General features: G+C 43.1%; 1 protein-coding gene across 1 annotated transcript in view; it reads left to right on the top strand.

Annotated features, from left to right (window-relative positions):
* The first annotated feature begins 3118 nt into the window (after positions 1-3118).
* LOC129819458 (uncharacterized) overlaps positions 3119-26707 on the top strand; it is a 68133-nt gene continuing 44544 nt past the window's right edge. The window contains exons 1-4 of the mRNA XM_055875773.1: positions 3119-3235; positions 3334-3485; positions 12699-12810; positions 20466-23968. Of these exons, the coding sequence (XP_055731748.1) occupies positions 3119-3235; positions 3334-3485; positions 12699-12810; positions 20466-23968 (3884 nt within the window). The remainder of the gene's footprint in view (positions 3236-3333; positions 3486-12698; positions 12811-20465; positions 23969-26707) is intronic.

Below are 26707 nucleotides of genomic sequence, written 5' to 3'. Positions count from 1 at the left end.
CATTTCTCCAAAAGTTACGATCTTTATCCCCATGTGCAGTTGCAAACTGTAGTCTGGCTTTTTTATGGCGGTTTTGGAGCAGTGGCTTCTTCCTTGCTGAGTGGCTTTTCAGGTTATGTTTACTGTGGATATAGATACTTTTGTACCCGTTTCCCCCAACATCGGTCCTTTGCTGTTGTTCTGGGATTGATTTGCACTTTTTGCACCAAAGTATGTTCATCTCCTCTGTCTTGTGATTGTCTCCAACCCCCACCAGGTGTCTCCCATTGCCTCATGTGTATTTATACCTGTGTTTTCTGTTTGTCCGTTGCCAGTTCGTCTTGTGCCGTCAAGTCCTACCAGCGTGTTTCCTGTGCTCTAGTTTTGCTTTTTCTAGTCTTCCCAGCTCTGACCTTTCTGCCTGTCCTGATCCTCCCTGCCATCTTGTACCTGCCTGATTCTGATTTGGATTTACAACTCTTACCTGCCTTGACCTACAGATTGCCTGCCCCTTGTTTTGTAATAGTACGAGTCTCAGAGTTTATCTGCCTCCTGTGTCTGCACCTGGATATTAGCCTCCCATCTTAGCTTCAAGGAGCCACCTTTGGAAGACATGAGGAGTTACTGCAAAGCCTTATGGATGGACTCCATACCCTGGCAGAATGCCATGACCATGTGTTCACTACATTACTGGAGCAATTCCGCGGATTCCCAACTAGGCAGCAAGTCACAACAGTAATCCCCCACTCTCAGCAACCCGCCACCAACCATGGTGTACCCAGAACCTCGCTTCCCTCCTCTGGAGCGCTACGCTGGAGATTCTGGAACCTGCCGGGCGTTTCTCTCCCAGTGCTCCCTCATCTTCGAGCTGCAGCCTTCTTCGTTCCCCTTGGACTGCTTGAAGATAGCGTACTTGATAACACTGATATTCTGGAGGGCCCAGACGCTGGTGTGGGTGCAAAAGTCCACTGTTTGCCTCAGTCTGGAGAAGTTTGTGGCGGAGGTACAAAATGTGTTAGATTCTCCGTTGTCCGGGAGAGAGGCTGCTCGTAAGCTGCTCCAACTACGTCAAGACTCCAGTGGATTTTCACATGTTGGCGACTGAGAGTGTCTGGAATCCGGAAGCCCTGTTTGACACGTTCCTTCACAGATTATCGGAGCTCACAGCCTGGGAGCTGTCCATGGATCTGGACTCACTCACAGCCTTCACCATCCAGATCGATGGGTGGCTACGGGAACGTAGGAAGGAGAGGGGGTCTGATCCCCGTCACCCTCGCTCGTACTCGAATTCCACCTCGCCTCCGAGGAATCCTGGAAATCCCCAAAGTCTACATTTCCGAGAGAATCCGGTGTCATCCGAGTTCCCTTGGAAATCACTGAGGACTGTCGACTCGCCTCCTCCGGAGCCCATGCAACTTTGCAGGGCTATATTGTCTCCTGCTGAGCGCTTACGCAGACTGAATAGCAGTCTGTATTGTGGAGCTCCAGGACATTTCTTATCTACCTGCCCATTAAAAGACAAAGCTCATCAGTAGATAGGAGTACACTGTAGAGTTGTATGGGAAGTTTCCAATCTCTCACTACTCGTGACCCCCTCTATGCTACCCTGTTGTGGGGAGACCAGTCCAAATCCATCCGGGTGCTCATTAACTCTGGGGCTGACGAGAGCTTTATGGACACTACCCTGGTGTCGGAGCTGGGTATTTCCACTCAACCCCTTTCCATCCCAATGGATGTAAGAGCGCTGGATGGGCGAACTATTGGCAGAGTCACCCACAATACGGTTCCTATCAACCTGAGAGTGTCAGGCAACCACAGTAAGGCTATGCAGTTTCTGCTCCTCGAGTCTCCTACGTACCCATGGTTTTGGGGGTTTTCATGGCTTTAGAGGCACAACCCCCTAACCAACTGGGTTACGGGTTCCATCATGGGTTGGAGTCTGTTTTGCCATGCACATAGTCTGAAGTTGGCGCAACGTGTCCTGGGACGTCTCCCGGCGGGCTTGGGTAAAGCCTCGGATCTCTCCGCTGTTCCCGCGGAGTACTAGGACTTACAGGATGTTTTCAACTCTGCCCGCACCACATCTCTTCCTCCGCTTTGGCCCTACGACTGTGCAATCAACCTTCTCACTGGCACCACACCGCCTCGGGGGGTGACTTTATTCCATATCGGGTCCGGAGACCAAAGCGATGGAGGGGTACATTGAGGACTCTCTCGCTGCAAGGATTATACGTCCAACTGCCTCCCCTGCCGGAGGAGGTGGAGAAGACAGACAAGACCCTGCGTCTGTATCAACTACCGGGGCCTTAACGACATTACGGTTCAAAAACGTTACCCCGCTACCACTCATCTGCTTGGCTTTCGAGCTTCTCCAGGGGGCCGTCATCTTCTTGGACCTTCGGAATGCACACCATCTGGTTCAGGTATGGGAAGGAGGCGAGTGGAGGCTAGCGGGTACTACGAGTACTTGGTGATGCCGTTTGGACTGACCAAAGCTCCTGCAGTGTTCCAGGCCCTGGTCAATGATGTGCTCTGTGACATGTTGAACCAATTTGTGTTTGTCTACCTCGACGACATGCTCATTTATTCCCTGCCAGCTCAAGAGAACGTCCTCCATGTCCGACAGGTCCTCCAGCATCTCCTGGAAAACCAGCTTTTCGTGAAAGCGGCGAAATTTGAGTTCCATCGCTCCACCATCTCCTTCCTAGGATAAATCATCGCTGCAGGGAATATTCAGATGGACCCTGACAAGGTGTGAGCAGTGGTGGATTGGCCTCAATCCACATCCAGAGTTTAGCTGCAACGTTTCCTGGGATTTGCTCATTTCTACCGTTGTTTCATCCAGGGTTACAGCAACCTTGCTTTCCCCCTCTCTGCACTCACCTCTCCCAAGGTTCCGTTCATATGGTCTCCAGCAGCTGATCGGCATTCTCAGACCTCAAGCAGCATCTTAATCTATCCGGACCCATCCCGTCAGTTCATGGTGGAGGTCGACGCCTCAGACGTCGGAGCGGGGGCTGTCCTGTTTCAGCTTTCTGCCCCGGACAGGTAGCTGCATCCTTGCACCTTCCTTTCCCATCGTCTTAACCCCGCTGAGAGGAACTGTGACGTGGGAAACTGAGAATTACTCGCAGTTAAGATGGCGTTGGTGGAGTGGAGGCACTGGTTAGAAGGGGCAGAACATCAATTCTTGGTGTGGGCGGACCATAAGAACCTGGCATATCGCCTCACCACCAAGCACCTCAACTCCAGGCAGGCGAGATGGGCCCTGTTATTCACTCATTTCCATTTCACTATATCCTACCGCCCGGGGTCCAAGAATGTGAAACCTGACACACTCTCACATCTGTACAGCCCTGCACTTCCCAGAGCAAGAGGTCAGTATACCATCTTCCCAGATGTTTTCAGTACCAGAGCCTGGGCCACTTCTCAAGACCACCTCCAGGTATCGACAACAGGCGGACCGCCAACGGACCCCTGCTTCCCACTACCGTCTTGGACAGAGGGTATGGCTTTCCACTCGGGATCTGCCGCTCCGGGTGGAGTCCCGCAAACTTTCCCCCTGTTTTATCGGCCCTGTCCCCATCTCTAAGGTCCTCAAATCATGACATCAGTGCTCTTCAGGTTGGGGGGGGGGGGGGGGGGGGTGGTGTGACTCTAGGGTGATGGTGCTTTCAAGACAATTGGGAAATCCCCTCAAAATATGACGTCAGTGATCTTCAGGTCGGAAAGTTGCCAAACCCTCCCCTAACCCGGATGACGCTAGGCCAATTGTGCGCCGCCCTATGGGACTCCCAATCACAGCCTGGGATCAAACCTGGGTCGGTAGTCACTCCTCTAGCACAGATGTATTGCCTGAGACCGCTGCACCACTCGGAAGCTAGAAAGATGCTTGAGTTTCCGACTTGGAATTCCGAGTTGGATGACCTTTCAAACCGAGTCGGAGCTAGATTATTTCCGAGTTCCCAGTTTTCTTGAGCGTGTGTAAGTCAGAGGTAGGAGATATCCGAGTTCCCAGTTGTATTGAATGCAGCGGGATCCCCAGATTTTTCCCAGTCTGAGTTAAAACATATATATTTTGCTGTCAGTTGTCTCCAACGCACGGATATCAGATGACATGCTGACCCGACCGGACACGTCGCGTGCGCGAGCGTCGCAAAATAAATTTAGAAATCCATGGTATTCAATCATTGCGCCAACGAGCGTCTGCGACGCAAAGGGCTAAAATAGAAGTCATTCCTATTTCTGACGCAGATCACGCTGAAAGTCCTGCCTCTCCCATCTCCTCATTGGTTTGTAGAAGCAGGTACCCACGTGCCATCTCCTCATTGGTTATACCCACGTGCGTGATTGAAAGACGAACTTTGTTGCCGGTTGTGTGGTAATACTATGAACGTTTAGATGGATCACCATATAAGTTCAAAGATGAAAAAGCCTGGAAGGAGGAGAGATGACTAGAAACGATTCGGTTGGCCGTTTTATGTGTGGATTAATTGTAGGAGTAGGAGACCTTGTGAATTTCAGGTAAAACAACTCAATGTTTATATCCCAGGACAAAGCCGGTTTAGGTTCCGTGTTAGGCTATCTAGCCAAAAAGCATCCATGAGCTGTTATATTTGTCCAAAAATCTGGCTATCAGTCGTTTTGGCTTTGCTTGTGTCTATTTTAGCGACATGTGTATCTGCATGCATGTGGATTTCCTTAATTAAGATGCTCGGCTAACTCATCACTAAGTGCGAGCTTTGGGACACAAAATCGGGAGTCTGTGTATTGGTTTGAGTTTGAGTTGTGCATCGTTCTGGTGTGGCGACGGAAAATAGCTAACCCGACAACCATATAGCAGGCATCACAGAAAAAGACGTGTCCCATCAACAAACACGTATAGTCTCTAGGAAGTATACTTACAAGACGTAAAGTTAAACGTGCCCCTCCCTATCAGGGGTGAAAGTATTGACCCCTCGAAGGTATCGAACCCTCGACCTTCTAGCCCGACGTCCGGCGCGCTATCGACTGTACCGCAAAAGCATGCTGGTGTGGCAGAGTCGATTTCCGCACTTATAAACCCAGGGTCATTACAGTATAATTAATTTCTTCCCGGTATTGGACTTCCTATATTTTTTTTATGGGCCTAAGCATATAATTACACATAGAGTCCCTGTTAATTCAATACTATGTGGGCCTAGTCATAAAAATGTGTAAATTAACTTAAAACGCAACAATTTTACTGAGTTAGACGTTTATTTCATAGTGAGCAGGGTTGAAAGTAAGGAGGTAAGGTACAGCTTCCCAGCAAAATAAATAGTGGGGGTAAACCATACAGGTAAAACATGAACCTCACAATAATTAAATACAAAGGTAAAAACTGTAGGCTATTACACCACTCTTTATCCCTACCGTATGACAGCGGTAATGAAAATGAGCGAATGGATTTGAAAACGGGTGGCATAGCCTAAACTCCAAAATCTGATGTGGTTCGATAAAAACACTGAAACGTTGCCAAGGCAGAGATGGGTGGCCGACGCGCGCGGATGTATAGGTCTACATTCTGGCCTAATAAATCATCACCAATGTCATTAGGCTTTTTGTGTTTTGTGTAACAGATGGCTCTTTACATTCACCACTGTTTGGAGGCTGGAAATATGTTGCCAGTGGAAGAACGTGCGCGGGTAGCCTAATAAAAGAGCCCTTTGAAATGATTGTTTGACAATTACAGTACATATACCTACGTTGACTGGAAACGTTTTGTTTTTTGGTGAAGCCGACTATATTGTGGTAGGGTTATTTTCTGTGACCACCATAGCGATGCACAGACTCCCGATGATGTGTCCCAAAGCTACTCTAGGGCGTGTCACTCACCTGTGTGCGACTGCGCATGCAGTAGAGAGAGTGAAGAGCGAGAATCAGCTGTCCTGTTGTCTGCAGGTTCTGAGGACCTTGCAGTGTTTTTCATGTCGAGATTCGTGACAAGTGGTACTTTGAATTTGGTGACTTGCCATTTATGTCTGGAATAAACGTAAAGATGGCGAGAAAGAGTAGTTCCAAAAAGTCATTCAAAAGCTTGTTTTCTAAAAGCGAAGCCAATTTGACTGTGGAGAAGGAGAAAGATGACCGTGGAGGAAAAAAGTTCAAACTCTTCAAATTCAAGAAAAATACGAAACACGGCAAAGAAGAAGAGAAGCAAGTGGTCTTCAGGTAGGCTAAAATAGGCCAAATACTGGAAATAGTTCCAGGCTTTTCTTGTTGCAACAATGTGTCATAGTTTGCTATTTGAACTGATGGTCGTGATACCATTACAATGTTCTACTGTAGTCCACAGACTTTGAGTAGCATACTTTATTTATGTTGTGCGTGACTTGAAATGAATTCACACACGTTTGTTATATTTGTACATGCATCTCTTAACAGTGGGAACAGTTAAGCTAGTCTAACAAATAGGCAACAAATAGGCTCTCTGATTCAGAAGATACCGTTGCAAAAACAACAAGATGATCTACACCACACTGGATGGAAGTAGCAGCCTGTATTAAGCATGCATCGAGAATCTGATTGAAACATTTACATTTACATTACATGTAAGTCATTTAGCAGACGCTCTTATCCAGAGCGACTTACAAATTGGTGCGTTCACCTTATGACATCCAGTGGAACAGAAACCTTACACATACTGCAGGGTGTTACACGCTAGACGGGATGCAGGAGCCACTGGTTCAAACTATGCACATTGTATGCTCGTTTGAGGGTAGCCCGAACATTTAGTATTTACACACATCTATGTTTCTGTCGATCCTACAACATTCTCAATGGCTTTATTTAGGTATGCAATATGGTGATGAAATCCCTTGACGTTAAAGGTTTTCATCACGTGTTGAAGTGTTGGCCTCGGTATACTAGAGTATGCACGTATGAATGAGCAACATATACTTTGATCCTCATTTACTGGTTGAACATTAACAAACCGGTGAAGCACATGACACAACAATCATGTGGTTAGTCCTTTTGGAAAGCAGCTGTTGACATCTGGTTTTATAGGCTCCAATACACCAGTTCGCCTTAATTGAACCGTGCCAACTATACACCTCGATGCCTGGATCAACAGCAAGAGTAAACGTCTCCTTTTCATAGAATATTTAATTCAAAGGCAGGAGGGTCAAACCAGTAAATCACGAGTTAGAGGTTTATTCAATGTTTGTTTTGGTGTTCGCTTATTCCAGGCTATCAAGGGTAGTTGGCACGTTTGTGGCTATTTAGTATAGGTTCGGGTGCCCGCCCAGCGTGGGTGAAAATGTGCTTTGGTGATGATATGTTACTTCCTGACGTTATAAAATACAATTTACCAAGACAAATATGATTACCGTTTGTTTAAATCACTGAACACAACATGCACTTATTCATGGTTCTATCTGCCCAAGGCATCTAGTTGAGCCAGGTGTCTTAATTCCTTAATGGACACAGCTTTTGTTCATTTGCATAGTTAGTCATTTAATTCCAGCATTTTAATACATTTCTTAATTTCCTTCGCAGTGTTATCATTTACACACTGTCACGGTTATTTGTCTTAGTATGCCATAATACATTTTAACAACAAAATTAACTTAACAAATCAAGCATTAAACCTAGTAAACAATTTATTTAGACCCAGCGTTTTATTTGAAACGGGATTATTTGCTGACGCGATGCAATTTTACAGATTTTTGACCACATTTCTTTTCTCTGGCCTTTGTTGATTTATTCACCTTAATTCTGGCCAATTGGCTTTCTTAGAGGATTACCGTCACAATTAACATAGTTTTACCCATTGGTCAAAATATGTGTTTTTGATTGGACACCCTATATAGGGCATTCTAGTTAAATCACCTTTATTTCTTCAATAGGGAGTGGTGAAGGAAAAGGTTTAAGTACACATGTCTCCATGAAAATGTAAACTCACTGTCTGAATCTCTTCAATGGTAGATAATCGTTGTAAAAAAAATAATAATAAAAAAAAAAAAACATAAATAAAACGGACATTAATCCCGTATGTCAGTGTGGTTTGGCATGAGAATCCGACTCATAGAACTACATGAAAGACCTTTACAATACCCAGTCAGCATTGCCAGAACCAAACAGGTTCAAATACTTCCAAATATGGAGTACTTCATGGGAGTGTGGAGTGTTAACTGAACTTATCGCGACGAGGCAACCTGGCCCCAGCATAACCCTTTTTGCCAATTTTAAAGATCATATCGGTCTTTGACACAACTTGAGACGCGTCCCACTCCGTTCAGTCCCGGTGCATAGCTTAGCTTCTTCACAGCCATCCTTCTAGGCAGAATTTGAGCTACGGTATCTGTATCAGAGGAGGACTGTCTACGGACGTATTTGTGTCTTAGCTAAGCGAAGGGACACGAAGAGGAACCTGTCATTCCTGATGTCTTTCCTCTGCGTTTCCTCTACATGTTATTGTTCCCAGGGGCATCAATGCCTGATGTCACTGTTGGCACCATCTTAGTAAAAGTTACAGTAGCATTCAATTGAAGTGAAGCAAATGATGTATCTGACAATATGTAGCCAGTGGAGTTTATTTGAAACATATTCCATTTAGAATGTTTTTGTCTGCATATTAAGGATGTGCTGTCATATCTAGACATTAAAAAAAATACCATTTAATCTTGTCTTCAATTATTATTCTAATGTCTGCCAGATTACAAATTCAGTACGATATGATTCCTCTCTCTTAGATGTGAGTTTGGGCCTGGAATGTTGAGTGTTATTACTCAGCACAGGTGTCCCCTCCATACAGTTACATCATAGTGTTACAGTATATACTTTTTTGCTCTGTTGGTTTCATGATGCATGAAAGCATCAACTGAAACCCTCTACGAGAACGGTCCTCTCTACTTCAGCGTACAGTTTTCTCCACGTGCAACTTCCTCTACGCGCCCCTCTTCATCTAGCTAGGATTTCGCTTCATGGCTAAATCAATAGTGAAAACAACGACGCTTGACATTTTTTAAAACCCAATACCAACATCTTGCCCTTCTCCCATCTCTGCATGTTGCGTTACCTTCTATGGTTTATGTTTAGCCTATTGTCAATAGTAGTTTACTCTATGAAAATTGTGCATGTTTTGTAACACTGTATTTGATTGAAAAACAACTCAAATGTTGTGCAATAAGGTCCACGGCACCTTTACCAAGGTGTGGCCCAGGTATCTCACATACTGTACACAATAACTAGGAGCTACAGAGGTATGCTTCACCCCTCAGGCTCTGGTTAACAGCACTCCATACTATAAATGCATGCTTGCACATGTGTGTCAATACCAGTCTCCCCCGAGTACTAGTTTCAGTTGTCAACCTTAATTAGGCAATATACGGTGCATTCAGAAAGTATTCAGACCCCTTGACTTTCCCCCCCAAAAATTTACATTACAACCTTATTCTAAAATGGATTAAATTGTGACGAAATTAAGTGTTTTTTTTATGAAAGAAGTATCTTGGAGGTTCCAAGCTTTCTTTAACAATTATGGAGGCCACTGTGTTCTTGGGGACCTTCAATGCTGTAGTAATGTTTTGGTACCCTTCCCCAGATCTGTGCCTCGAGATAATCTTGTCTCAGAGCTCTACGAACAATTCCTTCGATCTCATGGCTTGGTTTTTTTCTCTGACATGCACTGTCAACTGTGGGACCTTATATAGACAGGTGTGATCCTTTCCAAATCATGTCCAATAAATTCACGTCCAATCAAGTTGTAGAAACATCTCGAGGATGATCAATGGAAACAGGATGCACCTGAGCTCAATTGAGTCTCATAGCAAAGGGTCTGAATACATATGTAAGTCGGGTATTTCTGTTTTTAATTTTTAATAAATCTAAAAAAAAACTTTTGGGGGGGGTCTGAATACTTTCCGAATGCACTGTATGCGTGTGATTGTATTAACATTTCCGCTTGGCATAACTCATCATTCGTGCAGCACTTTGACAATCTCAAGTTGAACTCGTGACGAATAGTCTGAGTCCCTAAGGTGAGCCTTACAGTATACTAAATCATTTGAATAGGAAAAACCGGGTGGCTTGGCTAGCTGTGAATGACAGCCAACACCTCTATGCAAATCCTGCTCTGGTAAAGCACCCTGTCTAGTTGCACTGAGGCGCTCCTCACTTTCTCCCTCCCTCCCCTCTCTCTATATTTCTGCTTGTGAATCTGAAGGAGGCACCTGTCACCTGCTCTTTAGGAATGCCCGGTTGAACTGCATCCAAATCATGTCTCCGATAAGAAGCAGCGTCAGTCTATGAGCCTTTTTTTTTATATGAAGTCTTTATGAAGCCTACACAAGCAGGACGTCGCGCTTCTGTCAGGGTGTACACATGTCGCTAGTGAAGGATCGTGGAAGAGGACGTGACCCGTTCACAATGCATCAGCACTCCTCCCTCTGGGCTAGAGAGACACCTGTTTGTCTTCTCTGTGTGATGATGGATGGACAGAATGATTGACAGGCCGAGCACTTTAGATGACACAGTAGAAACCTGGAAGTGAGTTGCTGGGGTTTGTTTGTGTGTGTAGAAGCCACTGGACCGGTTTGATTTTTTTTTTATAGCGCCTGACAGTCTCTCCTAAACAGCAAACTTAGACTGTATTTTAGGGAGGAATGTTGTTCCCCTGAGGTGTGAAAATGGAATGCGATCATCCCATTGGATCATCCAGCTCGCGATCATTCAACCTCACATGCAATGCTTCGTCGTGACACTGTCGATGTCCGTCTATTGTAACGAAGAGATACGTTTTTCCGTAGCTTTATTTGCTTGCCGCTTACCTCAACCCTTTTTCATTCAGCAAAGTGAAGAAATGCTACCTGTGTAGAAAGAGGCGTTTGTGGCACTCCTTTGGAGAGCTCTGCTGTGATGACAGCTGCTTATGGACGAAGCCACTCTGTTTACAGCCACACACTGGACCCACTGGCAGCGTTATTGAGGGAGGGGCCATTTGTCATTCACTGTAATAATTATGTCAGTAGGGGAAAAAATGAAACCCGATTCAGAGAGATTGTGCAGTATTGTGTTGATTTTTCTTGCATGCTAAAGGGACATTTTGTCCGACTTCGGTGTATTTGATTTTGGATCAGTGTATTCAAACTTCTGAAACCGTTTCGTACAAACTCCAACTCCACTTTATAGCGATTGTCAGGAGTTAGATTTTTGGTTGGATCTTATAATCGCACAATAGGTTATCACTTCAACCTTATGAACCCAATCATTCACCATGCACGGTTCAAAGACAGTGCAGATCTGCAGGGACACCCTTGTTGATGAGACCATATGCCCTCGGCCTGTGCAAAAGTCAAAAGTGATCTTTACATTCAGCACAAACAGACCTAGAACCATGCTACTGTTGGTACTTTCAGCAATGCATACAAAACAAATAATAAGTAGAGAATGACATTTCCTGAAAAAATGGTGGTGGGCTTGCTAGCTTGATTTAAAGTATGGTTTTGAAATAAGTAGTGGTAGTGACTGGTTATAGTTTGAAAATTAGGCAGATGGATGGGTTGGTTGGTTGATAGGATAGCCTGAATATGTGAAAGTTGGCTTTGAATGTTGAATATTACTGTTAGTGGGCTCATTTTAATGCAAATTTGAGTAGTTATAATTAATAACATTTTGAAAATGTTAGTTTTAATGTGTGTAGCTGAAATGGTTAAAAAGCATTAGCATTTGAAAAGGCTGCACTTCGTTCATATGATTGGCATTGAATCCATGAAGTTGTAAGTAAATTAAACGTTTTTGAAATTTGAAGTCCGGATATATATATATTTTTTACTTTGCTACCACTGTATTCCTTTGGTTCTCATTCAAACCTATGTCGATTTATGCTAATTTAAAATGGTTCTAGTTCCAAAATTATAAATTGTATCAAAAGGCTGTACGCAAACAATTTATGTTGAGTCAGTGTGCACATTTCGGCGTCGGTTTAGAGTTGATCACCTAAACGCTTCAAGAGGCCAAATGATCCCCATGCAAGTCTATGGCTCTTTTATTGTCATTGAAATGCATGGCCAATGGTGGCTCATTTTAAATATGGTTGTAGTACAAAAAGTATAGATGTTATTTTGGGACAATCTGCACATTTTAAACGTGTGTTTCGTGTTTCTACCTTATACTCTTACAGTGTTGTTGCGTTTTCTCTAATATGAAAATGTATGCCCATTTTAACTGATTAAAGGATGGATGAATGAAAGAATATATGAAGTGTTTCCATCATCCTGCAGTTGGTTTAGACTAGAGTTTCTAGCTGGAACGGTTAGAAAGCAGTGAGACTGAATATCTACCTCTCATGGTCGCCATTGACTAATGTAAATATTGCATATTTTAATTTGTTCGAATATCAGTCTTTGACAATCATTCTGAACACCCCAACGTTGGATGGTGTTGATAGCATGCCTTAAATGGTGAAAGAGGATCCATTGATTTACATTTTTTTACCATTCAAGTCTATTGACTTGCATTTAGTTTCATGCAAATATGGTTGTAGTACGGAAAGTATAAATACTATCAAACATTTTCTCAAACAACCTGAATACGGTCAGTCTGCACATTTTAAAGTTGTTTTAGTGTTAATAGCTCAAGTGGTTTAAGTGCTAGAGCGAGTGGAATAATTGTAATAAGAAGTATGTAAGAAATGTAGAATTGTGCTTTGCCTTCAGCAAGCACACCAAATCAGGATGTATTTGTGTGTTCTCCAGTGCTGCTGAGACCAATGGATCTGGTGGCGATGCCCTGGGGAGGGATGCTGAGGACTGGCCTGATGTTAGTCACACCAAGAAGACCAGATCTCTGACTGCTCCCAGGTCAAAGGTCAGTTGGGGTCCTTGACCCCCTGTCAGTCCTTTTAGAGATAACTGGGAACGTCAGCTCCAGACCTGGGTTCAAATACACTTTGTGTTTTTTAATATTTTTTATTTGAAAATGGATGTATTGGAATATACTGTATTTAGAAATACACTTTGAAAGTTTTGGGATGCATTTGAAAATACAAATATTTAAAATACCAATGCCTTTGAACCCAGGTCAATTTTCTTTTTTTCCTCTTTTCTTTTTTTTTATACCTTTTTATGTATACAGGTTTTTCTCATTGAGATAACATCTCTTTTTCCCAAGAGAGACCTGGTCCAATAGCTGCAGGGGGAACAACGTTTCAGACAACACAACATTAAACAAAACTATAAACACACATACAGTACAACAAAAACATCTGTTTGGTCTTAGTGGTATGCATTTGAAAACAGTTTCAAATAGTAGGCTATGTAAAGTATTTTACGAAAATAACTTTCTGGTGCTGAGTGATTAACTGACATTTCGTTTTTTTTAAATCAGTTATTAAACAACTAATTGACAGACGTCAGATCAATTGCTTTAATTCCGGGGGGGTGGTTTGTGAGCCAATGTGCCCTCTTTATCTAGAGAGAAATCAAATTATTCACAAGATAAGTCAAGAACTATGTGGGATGCTGGGCTGAAGGGAGTTGTAGTTTTCATTAAGCAAATATTCAACCTAGTTCAGTGCAGAAACTTGGTAATTAACTACAATGTCCATAATCCTTTGTGGATTTTCCCGACAGAGACGAATCAGAGGATAAGGCGAAGCGAGAGGTTTCACTCTCACAAAGATCATTCCAAAAACAACGCCAATACGTTTCTTCCCACCTTTGGGATAACGACTCCCATTGTTAGGACAGAGACATGAGCACCTCGTCATTATATACAGATCTCTGGATGGATACACTTTTGCCCTTGCTACATTAGGTTGTATACACACAGACCGCTTGAGAGAGGAATGTACACAACGATGAGGGGGACAAACAGTTCGTGAAAGTATGCCTTAGCTACTTTGAAGAATTAGTTCAACGATTTCGTCAGACAGCTCTGCAGCATACTAGGCAGGCTAGCTAAATGGGATGACTCAAACCAGTACAGTATGGAGAGCACAAAATGTTAGATGGGCTGACTGCTACTGCCTGAACAGAGATGATTACTTAACTAATAAAGTCAAAATAAAAACAAAGTTTATGCTTGTGTTCGTAGCTCCAACAGTGCAGTAGTATCTAACAATTCACAACAATACGCACATCTAAAAGTAAAATAATGGAATTAAGAAAAATATCAATATTAGGATGAGCAATGTCGGAGTGGCATTGACTAAAATACAGTAGAATAGACAACAGTGTATATACATACGAGATGAGTAAAGTAGTATGTAAACATTACTAAAGTGACTAGTGTTCCGTTATTAAAGTGGACATTTGGTCTCTAGTCATTGTCCACAGTGCTCAAAGAATCACACAGAGTTACAATTCTATAAAAAGTGTGTTTTTTGTGTGCAATATCTTTCCTTATCAGCTTTCATGTGTATGGTATCCATTTGAATGTGCTTTACTATAGTATGACTATAGCTCACTCCTGACTGTACAGTGTCTGTTTGAGAATGCCTAATCTCATAAGGGCAACTACTGCTTTTTTTGGTGTTAATGTGGTGTCTGTCATTTTAATTGAGAAACCGTTGTGGTATTTCTCTTAGTTTTCTCAAGGCTTTTCAGAGCAGGAATATACTCTGGAGCTTATTTTTGTTTGTGTTAGAAAATGCATATTGTCTTTTTAACGTTTAGTGTGCGGCCCTTTTCTAACAGTAGCATGCCAGTCGGTGTCCACCTCCTCTCCCTCTGGCAGTTCTCAGTGCAAATCATGGCCATACAGTAGACTCCTCACATTGTGATCTGTGTAGCACTTATTTAAAAAGTCTTTAGTCATTTGGGTAAACTATGACGTTATCAGGTTCTGCTATTCCACGCTAGAGGGAGGTTATTTTCAAATAATTTCCTATAAATAGCCTACTATTTTCACACTTGTTTCCAAATACAGTATTTCTAACAGTTTGGGTAAGGACCTTTCCTGTTTCCACATGACAATGCCCCCGTGCACAAAGCGAGGTCCTTACAGAAATTGTTTGTTGATCGGTGTAGAAGAACTTGACTGGCCTACACAGAGCCCTGACCTCAACCCCATCGAATACCTTTGGGATGAATTGGAACGCCGACTGCGAGCCAAGCCTAATCACCCAACATCAGTGCCCGACCTCACTAATGCTCTTGTGGCTGAATGGAAGCAAGTCCCCACAGCAATGTTCCAACATCTAGTGGAAAGCCTTCCTAGAAGAGTGGAGGCTGTAATAGCAGCAAAGGGGGGACCAGCTCCATATTAATGCCCAGGATTTTGGAATGAGATGTTCGATGAGCAGGTGTCCACATACTTATGGTGTATAATAGGTTAGTTAGTCCTTCCCTTGCCCGATAGAGGGAGCCAGTGTTACCATGCATGAGGTTTGCAGGCACCAAGCATACAATCGGTTTTGTTGTCAGTCATCATCAGTGATTCATTGTTCCTCAGAACAGAGGTAAAACCTCAGTTAAATTATGAAAACGAAAAACGTATTTTATTTCTAGCCCACTAGTGAACACTTCTCCAAAGTGTTCTAGAAAGTCTGGAGACATGGGAACGTTTTATATTTGGTGTAAACACTGTTTTCTGCTAGTGTTTTGTGTGCATGTCTGAAAGCGTGTGGGTGTGTGTGTGTATTGCATAAAGGGGCAGTTAGACTGAGACTTACCCAGAAAGACTCACAGCTGTAATCAATGCCAAAGGCGACGTATTGACTCAGGGGGTTGAATACTTATTTAATCAAGATATTTTCGTGTTTTATTTTTTACATTTTTTTATACCAAATGTTTATTAAAAAAATCCACTTTGACATTAGAGTATTTTGTGTAGATTGTTGACAAAAAAATGACAATTAAATCGCACTTTGATTTCACTTTAATACAACAAAATCTGGAAAAAGGCAACGGATGTGAATACTTTCTGAAGGCATCTCCTATGTATAGCCAAGCCAGCTGCTATGGTAACATGGCATAACAACTATCATACATTAGTAGTTATCAAGACAGCATGAACAGATCTGGGACCAGGCTATAACATTTGTGCCACCACCAGCATCAACCTCGGAGGGGAGGGGGAGGGGCACACAAGTTAATTAAGCTGCTTCTCTGCCAGTCGATGTTCACTTGTTTTCCCACATGTAAAAATACTACAGTTTACTATAGAATTCTGGGAATAGTATACTACACACTGTAGTATCCCTCGATCATGTGTATTACTCACTATCGAATGTTGCAGTATACGGCAGACTACTATAGTAAATACTACAGTATTATCTGCAAAAAAAAACTAATTACTACAGTAATGTATGTCTGCAAAAACAGTACTTTTTTTACTGTATTAAATACTACAGTATTTCATTAGCAAATACCTTGCCCATTCCCCTCCCCCATATCCCAATTTATGCCACCCATAAGTGAGAAACCTACATGCCTAGTATCGACCATATTGTGTTCCATACAGGTTATAACAAGAGCTCTGAACTCTGTTCATACCCCAGTCCTATCTATCTAAAGCTTATGGAAGATGTGCTCTTTTAGTATTTCTCCAGTAGATTTCCTCAAGGAGAAAGACTCTACTTCTATATTCAGTATACTACAATGAATACTACAGTAAAGACTACAGTAAATAGTATATAAAAAATAGTAGGACTACAGCATTTAAACCATAGTATATGGTCATACTCTTTGTAATAGTCTTCACCAAGTAGCTCCTCATCAAAAGAATCTTCCTCCAAGAAGTCCATGACTTCATGGTCCTCCTCATCCTGCAGGCCTTCTTCAGTGATGACCCTTTAACACAGAAAAAAGGGGATCATGAATGTAAGGGAATTGTTATCAACCTGTTGGCAAGGTGGCAAAGTTATAGTTTATAATCCCTTTCACTCTCATATTTTGAGAAGACGTAACAATTTAATATCTGATAGTACATAACTAAAATAATATGATTATGTATGCCTGTAGCAAAATGGAACCAGTTATACCTCCAACCTGAGCCTTCATAAGTCATGATTTATCACAAGAGTTATACATTCATTCGTTCATTCAACAGCCAGAAGGCTCACCATTTTTTTTAGGAATCATATCACAGATAAACATACATCTAATGAGTTATCTAGCTAACTTAAAGTAATAGCTACCCTCTCTTTCTTCTGGCTGTCAGGATAGAAGCTACAAATCCAATAATTTTAGCTCTAATAACAAATACTCTTCAAATTGTAAATTAGAGCATTTTATTTTGTACAGTCATCAAAGAAAACACGAAAAAGACAACAATCTAAATCAAGTCCTTTTTGGGTGACTGACTGCAGCTTGAACAATAGTCAACAGGCTAGCTACCATTAGTTATCTCACAGGCTTTGGTAGCTAGCAATTTAACTAACATTATCCGAGGAGACACTATAGTGGCCTAGAAATACAATGACATTGCTAAAGTAGGCAAGTAATTAGTAGAAAACAACTTTGCCATCATTATCATGTTGTCAAATTTACTTAGAGATGGCAATTGCCATAGCTAGAAAAATTTGTAAAAAATGGTAACGTTAGCTAGTTAAAATCCGGTCCTGTCCCTCAATCTTAGCTAGCTAAAGTTATGCTCCATCTAAAGTCAATCTGACGCTATTACAGTGATGACAAAATTATTTGCCTCCTTTTAGAAATGTTATTGTTTGTTCCATGTAACTATAATGCACTTTAGACTAAATCTTCATCAGAACATTGCAGCTCAGAGAATGTCATTGAGTAGCTAGTAGAACGTTCATTTCGGTCCTCGAGAACATTCAAGACAATATTGTGACGAATCAAGCAACTGTGGAGATGGGAGAACCATCTCACTCATCAATCAGGTCTTCATGGTAGAGTGGCCATGACGGAAGCCACTCCTCAATAAAAATCACATGACAGCCCGCTTGGAGTTGGCCAAAAAGCACCTTAAGGACTCTCAGACCATGAGAAACAAGATTCTCTGGTCTGATGAATCCAAGATTGAACTCTTTGGCCTGAATGCCAAGAGTCACATCTGGAGGAAACCTAGAACGATACCTGTGGTGGCAGAATCATGGTGTGGGGATGTTTTTCAGCAGCAGGGACTGGGAGACTATTCAGAATCAAGGTAAAGATGATGATGAAAACCTGCTCAGGACCTCCAGACTGGGATAGAGGTTCACCTTCCAACAGGAAAACAAACCTAAACACACAGTCAAGACAATGCAGGAGTGCCTTCGGGACAAGTCCCTGAATATCCTTGAGTGGCCCAGATTTGAACCCGATCGAACATCTCTGGAGAGACCTGAAAATAGCTGTGCAGGGACGCTACCCATCCAACTTGACAGAGCTTGAGAGGATCTGCAGAGAATAATGGGAGAAACTCCCCAAATACAGATGTGTCAAGCTTGTAACGTCATACCCAAGAAGACTAGAGGCTGTAATCACTGCCAAAGGTGCTTCAACAAAGTACTGGATAAAGGGTCTGAATACTTACGTAAATATTTTCATTTTTTTATTGTATGCTTTTGCAAAACAATTCTAAAATCCTGTTTAACGTAACAATGTGGGAAAAAGTTAAAGGGTCTGAATACTTTCCGAATGCAGGGACGAGCTACCGAATGTCATTTTTGCTGAGTTTGGACATTTACAAGCGAATGTGAACGAGACATTGTGCAAATTAACAAAGTTTTGGATGCATCCTTGTCTGAAGGAAGAACAGTACTGGCTCTGAAGCAGCATGTGTACACGCTGTGCCTGTGTGGAGTCTGGGGTCACTAGGGCAATGAGCCTGCCTGCTCTTCTTGAAGAAAAGGGGGGAGAAGATGGGCCGAGAACAGACAGGAGAAAAACACAAGGAAATCAAGATAGTGGCATTAATTACAAATAATTAATCCAATCCACCTTTGACTTCTCAAACATGGCAGAAAGCTAACACAATATGGTGCCCCGTCACCTTATTTATTCAGCCACTTACTTCGATAACGCGACCCAAAAGTTTAACTTGCTAGTTAATGCAAAATTCAGCATTTTTCACGCAGAAAAATAAATAAAACGCTTAATATCCTGCTGCGTTTTGTAAACGCAGATGTAAAATGCTTCTTATTATAATTTCTGCTCGGCATTACACATTTCGTGCTTCAGTTGCGCTTCTCCACTCAGATGAGAATTCACAAACGGCATTCTATCAGCAGACAGCGCTCTACCTACGTCGATACTTTTCTCCGGTACTTTTCTTGGTGTAGCCAACCCACTTTTCTCTGTAAAATACAATATTAACTTTAAGCAAAACATTAGGAAATGTAGCTGGCTGTGTGACTGGCTCAGCTGTTCTGGGGAACTACGTTAAGCTTCATAATGTAAAATAATGTGACCGGTGAAATGAAGAACGCGATCTGCTTTATCTCGTATTGCACAAGGTGACTGTATGTATTTACATAAACATGAGCTACAAATTTTAAAATGTATTGAAAAACTTCAAAGAACTAGTTTCAACGATATTGATGGTATTGAAATTCCATCCAGTGGCTATTTTCAAATACCTCGGTATACCGCCCAAGCCTATAACATTCAACATCATATTTATTCAGATATATTCAGTTATCATATTTGCATTTCACATGTTCTTATACCCGTGGGCTGCCACAAAAAAAGGGGGGGAACCAAATCTGTGAAATGCATATCAAGAAAGATAATGAGCAGCATCAAAAGTTGTAAGATTTTGTATGCAAGGAAAATAAACAACCTTTTTCCCCCACATTTTAGTGTGTGTGTGTGTGTCTTTGTGTCAAAACACATAGTTGCCCCATCCACATACCGTAGATAGACTCAGGTTTCACTACTATTGTTATCTTCTGCGTTTCACTCAAAGAGGAATTCTTTTCAACTCTGCCCAGATTCAAATCTGACAGACTTGCCTAATGGAAAGCGTTGCATTCCATTCTCCATTGTCATCCAGGTGCAACAAAGGCACACTCACCAGAATAACATTGCAACGATGTCTTATCAAACGTAATCATAGGAAAACGGTGTCCAGACAGATAGGATATGGTTTGTGTTATTAGCTACCAACACTTTGTGGCTCTCCTCCAATCATTCGCACCTCATCCCCACGATCTGACACACCACTGGAGATCTCCATCTCTGGAACTGATGTTGTTCAAACTAAGGGTGGAGTCCTCTTTGAAATATGTCTTGGAAGGGTGTCTCCGTGCTCCTTTTTCACGGAGGTGTAGACAGATCAACTCCGATGAACAAACACTGGCAGGATTCTATAACTTCTGTTCAATACATACCAGGGATTCTTGGCTTTTTTGTTGTCAGTGGAGCGTTGCAAGCTCTGAGTAATTGGGGTTTGGTTCTTATGAAATCGAGAGATTATTCTCATGCAAATTACACAGTGAGCCTATTGGCTCTCTACGGAGCAGTTGATAGCTTCGAAATGAACGTTTCATACTCCACGTAATGTTCGGTCTCTCTTTTCTCTCCCCAATCTCTTTCTCCCTTTATCTTTTTCTGCCTCTGTCTTTCTCTTTTTAGCATATTGTCCCCCCTCTCCCTCCCCGTCTCTCACTCACTATCCCTCCCTCTGCCTTTCCGTCTATCGCTCGCAAACAGGCCAAGGACCTCAGCTACTCAGAGATGGACCTCCGTGCCAAGCCCAAGAGGTTCGGCACTTTCACCTTCGGCTTGAAGAGGAGTAAGAAGAAGAGTGACAGGGATCTATCCCACAGCATCGTGGTCCTCCACAGCCCCGATCCAGAGGTCAAAGGGCAAGAGGAGGAGGAGCCTTTGGACCTCAGCCTCTGGGACATCGGCCAGGGCGGTACTCTGAACAAGAGCGTAAGGTTCACTATGTCTCAGCCTGTCATAAACACTACGACACGGGTCACCTCTTATCCTCCTGCCACTGTCCCCAACGCATCGCAGGCCCAGGAGCCCCTGATGGACAGTCCTAAGACTCTCACTAACCAATCAAAATCCCAGGAATCCCTGATGGATAAGATTATTCCTATTGAAGTGGGTCGGGCTACAGGAAAAGCCCCTTTAGCAATGCCTGAGATGATGTGGGACGAGACCTCAGAGGAAGAGGAGAGCCCGGATGTTCAGTGTGACAACGCTTATGCCTCAACAGACCATACTGACACAACTTATATGGATGTTGATAGCTTTAATCCAACTCCTCCCTCTTTCCCATCTATCCCAGCACCCTGCTATCCATCTAGCCCACCGACACCCTTTTGCCCTCCTCCTATTACAGTTTACACCACAAACCAGAGAGATGACATTTCCCACTCCCCATTACCCAGCTCTGACCCTGTGAGTAGTGGTCTTTCTGATCCCGTCTTTCCTGTTACTGAATTCCCACTTACCAAAGCTGAGGCCTGTGTTACCTTCTCCATTGGCCAACCTGTTGTTGCTGAGAATATCAGCACTGTTACCCCTAATACTGATCCCTCTCCCATTGCCTTGGACCCCAATAGAGAAACCTCTGTGACTGAAACAGACACACCTGTCCCTGAAGTTAATACCGAGACCTTTACGCTCAACCGTGATACTTTGGCTGACGACACTGACACTCCTGTTCTCATCACTGTCAGCTCTTCTCTTCTCACTATCAACGCTGTTACTGACGTGGACACTCTTGCTGACACTGTTACTACCATTGGCACCACCTCCATCAATGACACCTCTGTCTCCACCACTGATACATCTAGGCCTATGCCTGAAACTGTCACCTCCGTCACCTCTGAAGAGGTCAGCACCGCTATTCCTCATCCTGGCCCCTCTCCCGCTGAAATGGTCATCCCCGTTCCAAGCACTGACAAATCTACAGCTGAAATGCTAGCCTCCATTGCAAACGCGGTCTACTCCGTTACCAGCAGTGACAACGCTGTCCCCAACACTGACACGTCCTCCGCCAACAAAGAGGTATATGGAACTCTGTATGACTCGCTATTTCCTCATAGTTTCACATCGGAACAAAGCTCTGCCATATCAGACCCTCACTCTACTGAGGGACGTCTTGACACCAACCTAACCATGAGTTATGACACTGACCCACACCTGTCCTTGGGTAACCCCTTTGACTTGTTTTTACCTGAACCAGTTAAACAGGAGTCTGAAACTGCCATTGATCACACTGAAGCTAGTGTCAGTGGCACCACCCAATCGACTCCATTACGATCTGCCACTGACGCCCCTGTCCCCGACATGGACATACCTGCCACTGTAGTCTCCAAAATGGATGCCAGCCATCCTGACACAGACACCGCTGCTTCCCCTAAAACTAACCTCACTGCTAGTGACTCAAAACCAGTATTTGAAGATCTTTATGACTCTCTCTTTCCTGAAGGTTTTCCCTCGCGTCACATATCTGACAGATCTGCCGCCACTAGTTACGCGTCTAACCCAGACATGGAGACTTGTGACGTTACGATTGAATATCCGCCTCATAATATGGACACTTCTCTTGAAAAAAAGGATCCCGCTGTTCCTCAAACAGACACCTCCGACCCTAACACAGATATCTCCCTCACTGAGCCTGAGAGTTCCGGTTCTCTTGAGTCCACACAGGGGGAATCCTTTGTCACAAAACCAGTCACCATTGACGCTTCCGGCTCCTCTACAATCTCTGAAACAATGGCAACTGCGACCGGTCAAGAAGCAGAAGTAGAGATTATGGAAGCGAAAAATATTCCGAACTGTGATGCAGACATTGTCAGGGAAAAATCATATGTGTCCACAATTGCTACTCAAGAAGCAGAGATGATGGAAGAGGCCAACAGCATAGATTCTAATAGACAGGTTGAGGAACATATGCCCTGTGATGCAGAAGTTGTCAGGGCAAGCTCACATTATGTGACCATACCAGAGAACAGCAGTGCCATGGAGGTCACTATATCATTGGTCCATTACAGCATCCTGGACGATTACATGGAGGAGAGTGGAGTTGAAAAGGTCAAAGCAGAGGAAGAGAAAGGCACGGGCAGACAACGGAGGAATGGTAATGAAACCACCGAAATGGGATGGAGTGTGGCGTCACAGAAAGACACTGAAGAAATGTTCGAAACGAAGGATAGAGGTCAAGAGAATGAAGTCCACAAGAAGAAGAGAAACATTGAGTCCCAAGAAGAGAGTGACGCGGCGAGCCTAGTGCAGGTGGAGGAGAGAAAAGCGAGAGAAGTCTGGCCACTGGTGAAGGAAAAGAGGGAGGAGGGGGTGGAACCAGCCCTACCTGTTCAGCAGATGCACACGCTCATGGAATGTGAGTCGCCAGCCCCACCTTTCACCACAGAGCAGCATGGAGAGGAGGAGGGGTCAGGGAGTAACCGGAGTGTGGTTACGCATGCTTGCCTGGGAACAGAGGCCTGCACTTATACAAATGCACAGACCCCATGCCAGGAAGAGCCACAGGAGGGAGTGAACGAGTCCCGCAGCGCTGAGAATAAACGCTCTAACAACAGAGGGCGAGGGGACACACTCACAACTCACAACACACTCACACACACCGCCGACGGAGAGAGGATTTTAGACACACATACAGCAGAGATAGTGGACTTGGTCACTCGTACCGTCGAGGACACGGGTGCACCGAGCGCACCCTCTTTCACTGACCAGAAAACAAACGTAGACTCTGTCGCACACAGTGCAGATGGTGAGAACAGACTCCCACTTGACACAGACAGAGAAGAGACATCGACAGACACATTCGCACACAGCGCTGAGTCCGAGTCCAACACATACACTGTAAAGAGAGAACACAAAGGGACACTCAGTACTGAGTGGCTAGACAGCATTTTTATTCAGGACACAGACGGAGCCAGTGGAGAGCCAGTGTCAGAGCAGTTGGAAGTGAATCCTCCAGTCACGGGTGACTCAATCCTCGAGAGACTTCAGAAGAGAGCTAACGCTCTTGTCACTGAGGACACAGAGAGACCCGGTGCAGAGCCAGAGCAGGTGGAAGTGAAGCTGTCAGTCACTGCAGACACATTCCTCGAGTCACAGAAGAACAGAGTCAACTGCCTGAGCCAGCCAGAAGGGTAAGTGATTCCATTTCATCTGATATCCTTACTCTGATTTCCAACTTTTCTTGATGTGTGTGTTTTGAAATGGAGGCGGAAGTGATTTAAGTTTCATGTGATCATTCTATACTAAATGAGTGTGTGCGCAGATTGAACACGTGTGTCTGAGTGTGAGGGAACGCGGAGACTCAACAACAATAGGACTAATTGATCTATCGTGTCTGCTGTGCAGTAAATTGTATGTGTCTGGTATGGTAGTAGGTGGAATAGAGGACAAAATGGTGATGTCCGTTTTCTCTGCAATGTGTCTGGAATGTTCTTTATTGGAAATGCAAAGACTGTTATTATTTTATTCTGTTGTGATTTATGGTAACTAGCTATAATAACGAATTGGATTTACAGTTGAAGTTGTGTAAGTTTACATACACCTTAGCCAAATACATTTAAACTCAGTTTTTCACAATTCCTGACATTTAATCCGAGTAAAAATGCCCTGTTTTAGGTCAGTTAGGATCACCACTTTTATTTTAAGAATGTGAAATGTCAGAATAATAGTACAGAGAATGATTTATTTCTTTCATCACATTCCCAGTGGGTCAGAAGTTTACATACACTCAATTAGTATTTGGTAGCATTGCCTTTAAATTGTTTAACTTGGGTCAAATGTTTTGGGTAGCATTCCACAAGCTTCCCACAATAAGTTGGGTGACTTTTGTCCCTTTACTCCTGACAGAGCGGGTGTGATTGAGTCAGGTTTGTAGGCCTCCTTGCTCGCACACGTTTTTTCAGTTCTGCCCACGAATTTTCTATGGGATTGAGGTCAGGGCTTTGTGATGGCCACTCCAATATCTTGACTTTTTGGCCATTTTGCCACAACTTTGGAAGTATGCTTGGGTCATTGTCCATTTGGAAGACACATTTGCGACCAAGCTTTAACTTCCTGACTGATGTCTTGAGATGTTGCTTCAATATATCCATATAATTTTCCTACCTCATGATGCCATCTATTTTGTGAAGTGCACCAGTCCCTCCTGCAGCAAAGCACCCCCACAACATGATGCTGCTATCCCTGTTCTTCACGGTTGGGATGGTGTTCTTCAGCTTGCAAGCCTCCCATTTTTCCCCCCAAACATAACGTTGGTCATTATGGCCAAACAGTTCCATTTTTGTTTCATCAGACCATTTCTCCAAAAAGTACAATCTTTGTCCCCATGTGCAGTTGCAAACCGTAGTCTGGCTTTTTATGGCGGTTTGGAGTAGTGGCTTCTTCCTTGCTGAGCGGCCTTTCAGGTTATGTTGATATAGAACTCGTTTTTACTGTGGAAATAGATACTTTTGTACCTGTTTCCTCCAGCATCTTCACAAGGTCCTTTGCTGTTGTTCTGGGATTGATTTGCACTTTTCGCACCAGAGTACGTTCATCTCTAGAAGACAGAACGCGTCTCCTTCCTGAGCGGTATGACGGCTGCGTGGTCCCATGGGGTTTATACTTGCATACTATTGTTTGTACAGATTAATGTGGTACCTTCAGGTGTTTGGAAATTGCTCCCAAGGATGAACCAGACTTGTGGAGGTCTTGGCTGATTTCTTTTAATTTTCCAATGATGTCAAGCAAAGAGGCACTGAGTTTGAAGGTAGGCCTTGAAATACATCCACAGGTACACCTGCAATTGACTCAAATGATGTCAATTAGCCTATCAGAAGCTTCTAAAGCCATGACATCATTTTCTGGAATTTTCCAAGCTGTTTAAAGCATTTTTTTTCTGTCACCTTTTTGAATATTTCTTATTTGTGGACATTTCTTTATTGACAATGGCATCCTTTTTTGTTGTTGTTTAATTGGCCAGTTTCCTGGTGGATCACAAAATGTGAGTCTCCAAGCCAGACTGTAGAAGTGGTGATTAGCCTCACCCGTCCGACCACGTATTTGTGGAGATTGCTCTCTGCACCCTTTCAGTGGGATGGGCTGTGAGGAGTCATAGTAAAATAACTTCTGGTGGCTTAAAAACATAATTGACGTGTGTGTGTGTGTGTGTGTACACGACACTCTTTGTGTAGCCAAGAATGAAAGAGATAAGAATGTAGCCTATGGTTTTCATTCTTTAAGATGGGTACACTATGTTAATTGTTTCCGCCTAATTCAGGCGCAGCCTTACATGGTCTACCTGATTGTCAGGCCTTTGCTCGATCATGGAATCTTGAACCTATGCCTATTTCTTGGAACACCGTAAGGTACCTAGTAGATCCACACAGTAAAGTTTATATAGCCAAGCCACAATGTTATCAGTTCATCTGAAAACATACAGGACCTTTTTCCACATGGCATTATTCTTCGGAAGTACTGTATAAAAAAGCAACGCACAACCGTCAATAATGCACTTTTCTTAAAATGAAATGTTGCTAAAGTAATTCGGAAATAAGTGGAGGGCCCTCAACCACGTGAGTCAAAGTGCAACCAAAACATTTTTATCATCATTGAAAAGTAAACGGCGCCACACTTGCTCACCATTATTAACTATTAAAAGCTTCTCAAATTAATTTTGTCATTTTAAAAGAATCTGAAGACTAAGGATCTCAATAAATAACACAAAGATACAGTACCAGTCAAAAGTTTGAACACACCTAGTCATTCAAGGATATTTCTTTATTTTGACTATTTTCTACATTGCAGAATAATAGTGAAGACATCAAAACTATGAAATAACACATAGGGAATCATGTAGTAACCCCAAAAAAGTGTTAAAACAAATCAAAATA

This window comes from Salvelinus fontinalis, chromosome 22 (assembly GCF_029448725.1).
Source record: "Salvelinus fontinalis isolate EN_2023a chromosome 22, ASM2944872v1, whole genome shotgun sequence".
Lineage (NCBI taxonomy): Eukaryota > Metazoa > Chordata > Actinopteri > Salmoniformes > Salmonidae > Salvelinus > Salvelinus fontinalis.
The sequence above is the reverse complement of the archived record's forward strand: the minus strand, read 5'-3'. Positions and strand labels throughout refer to the sequence as shown.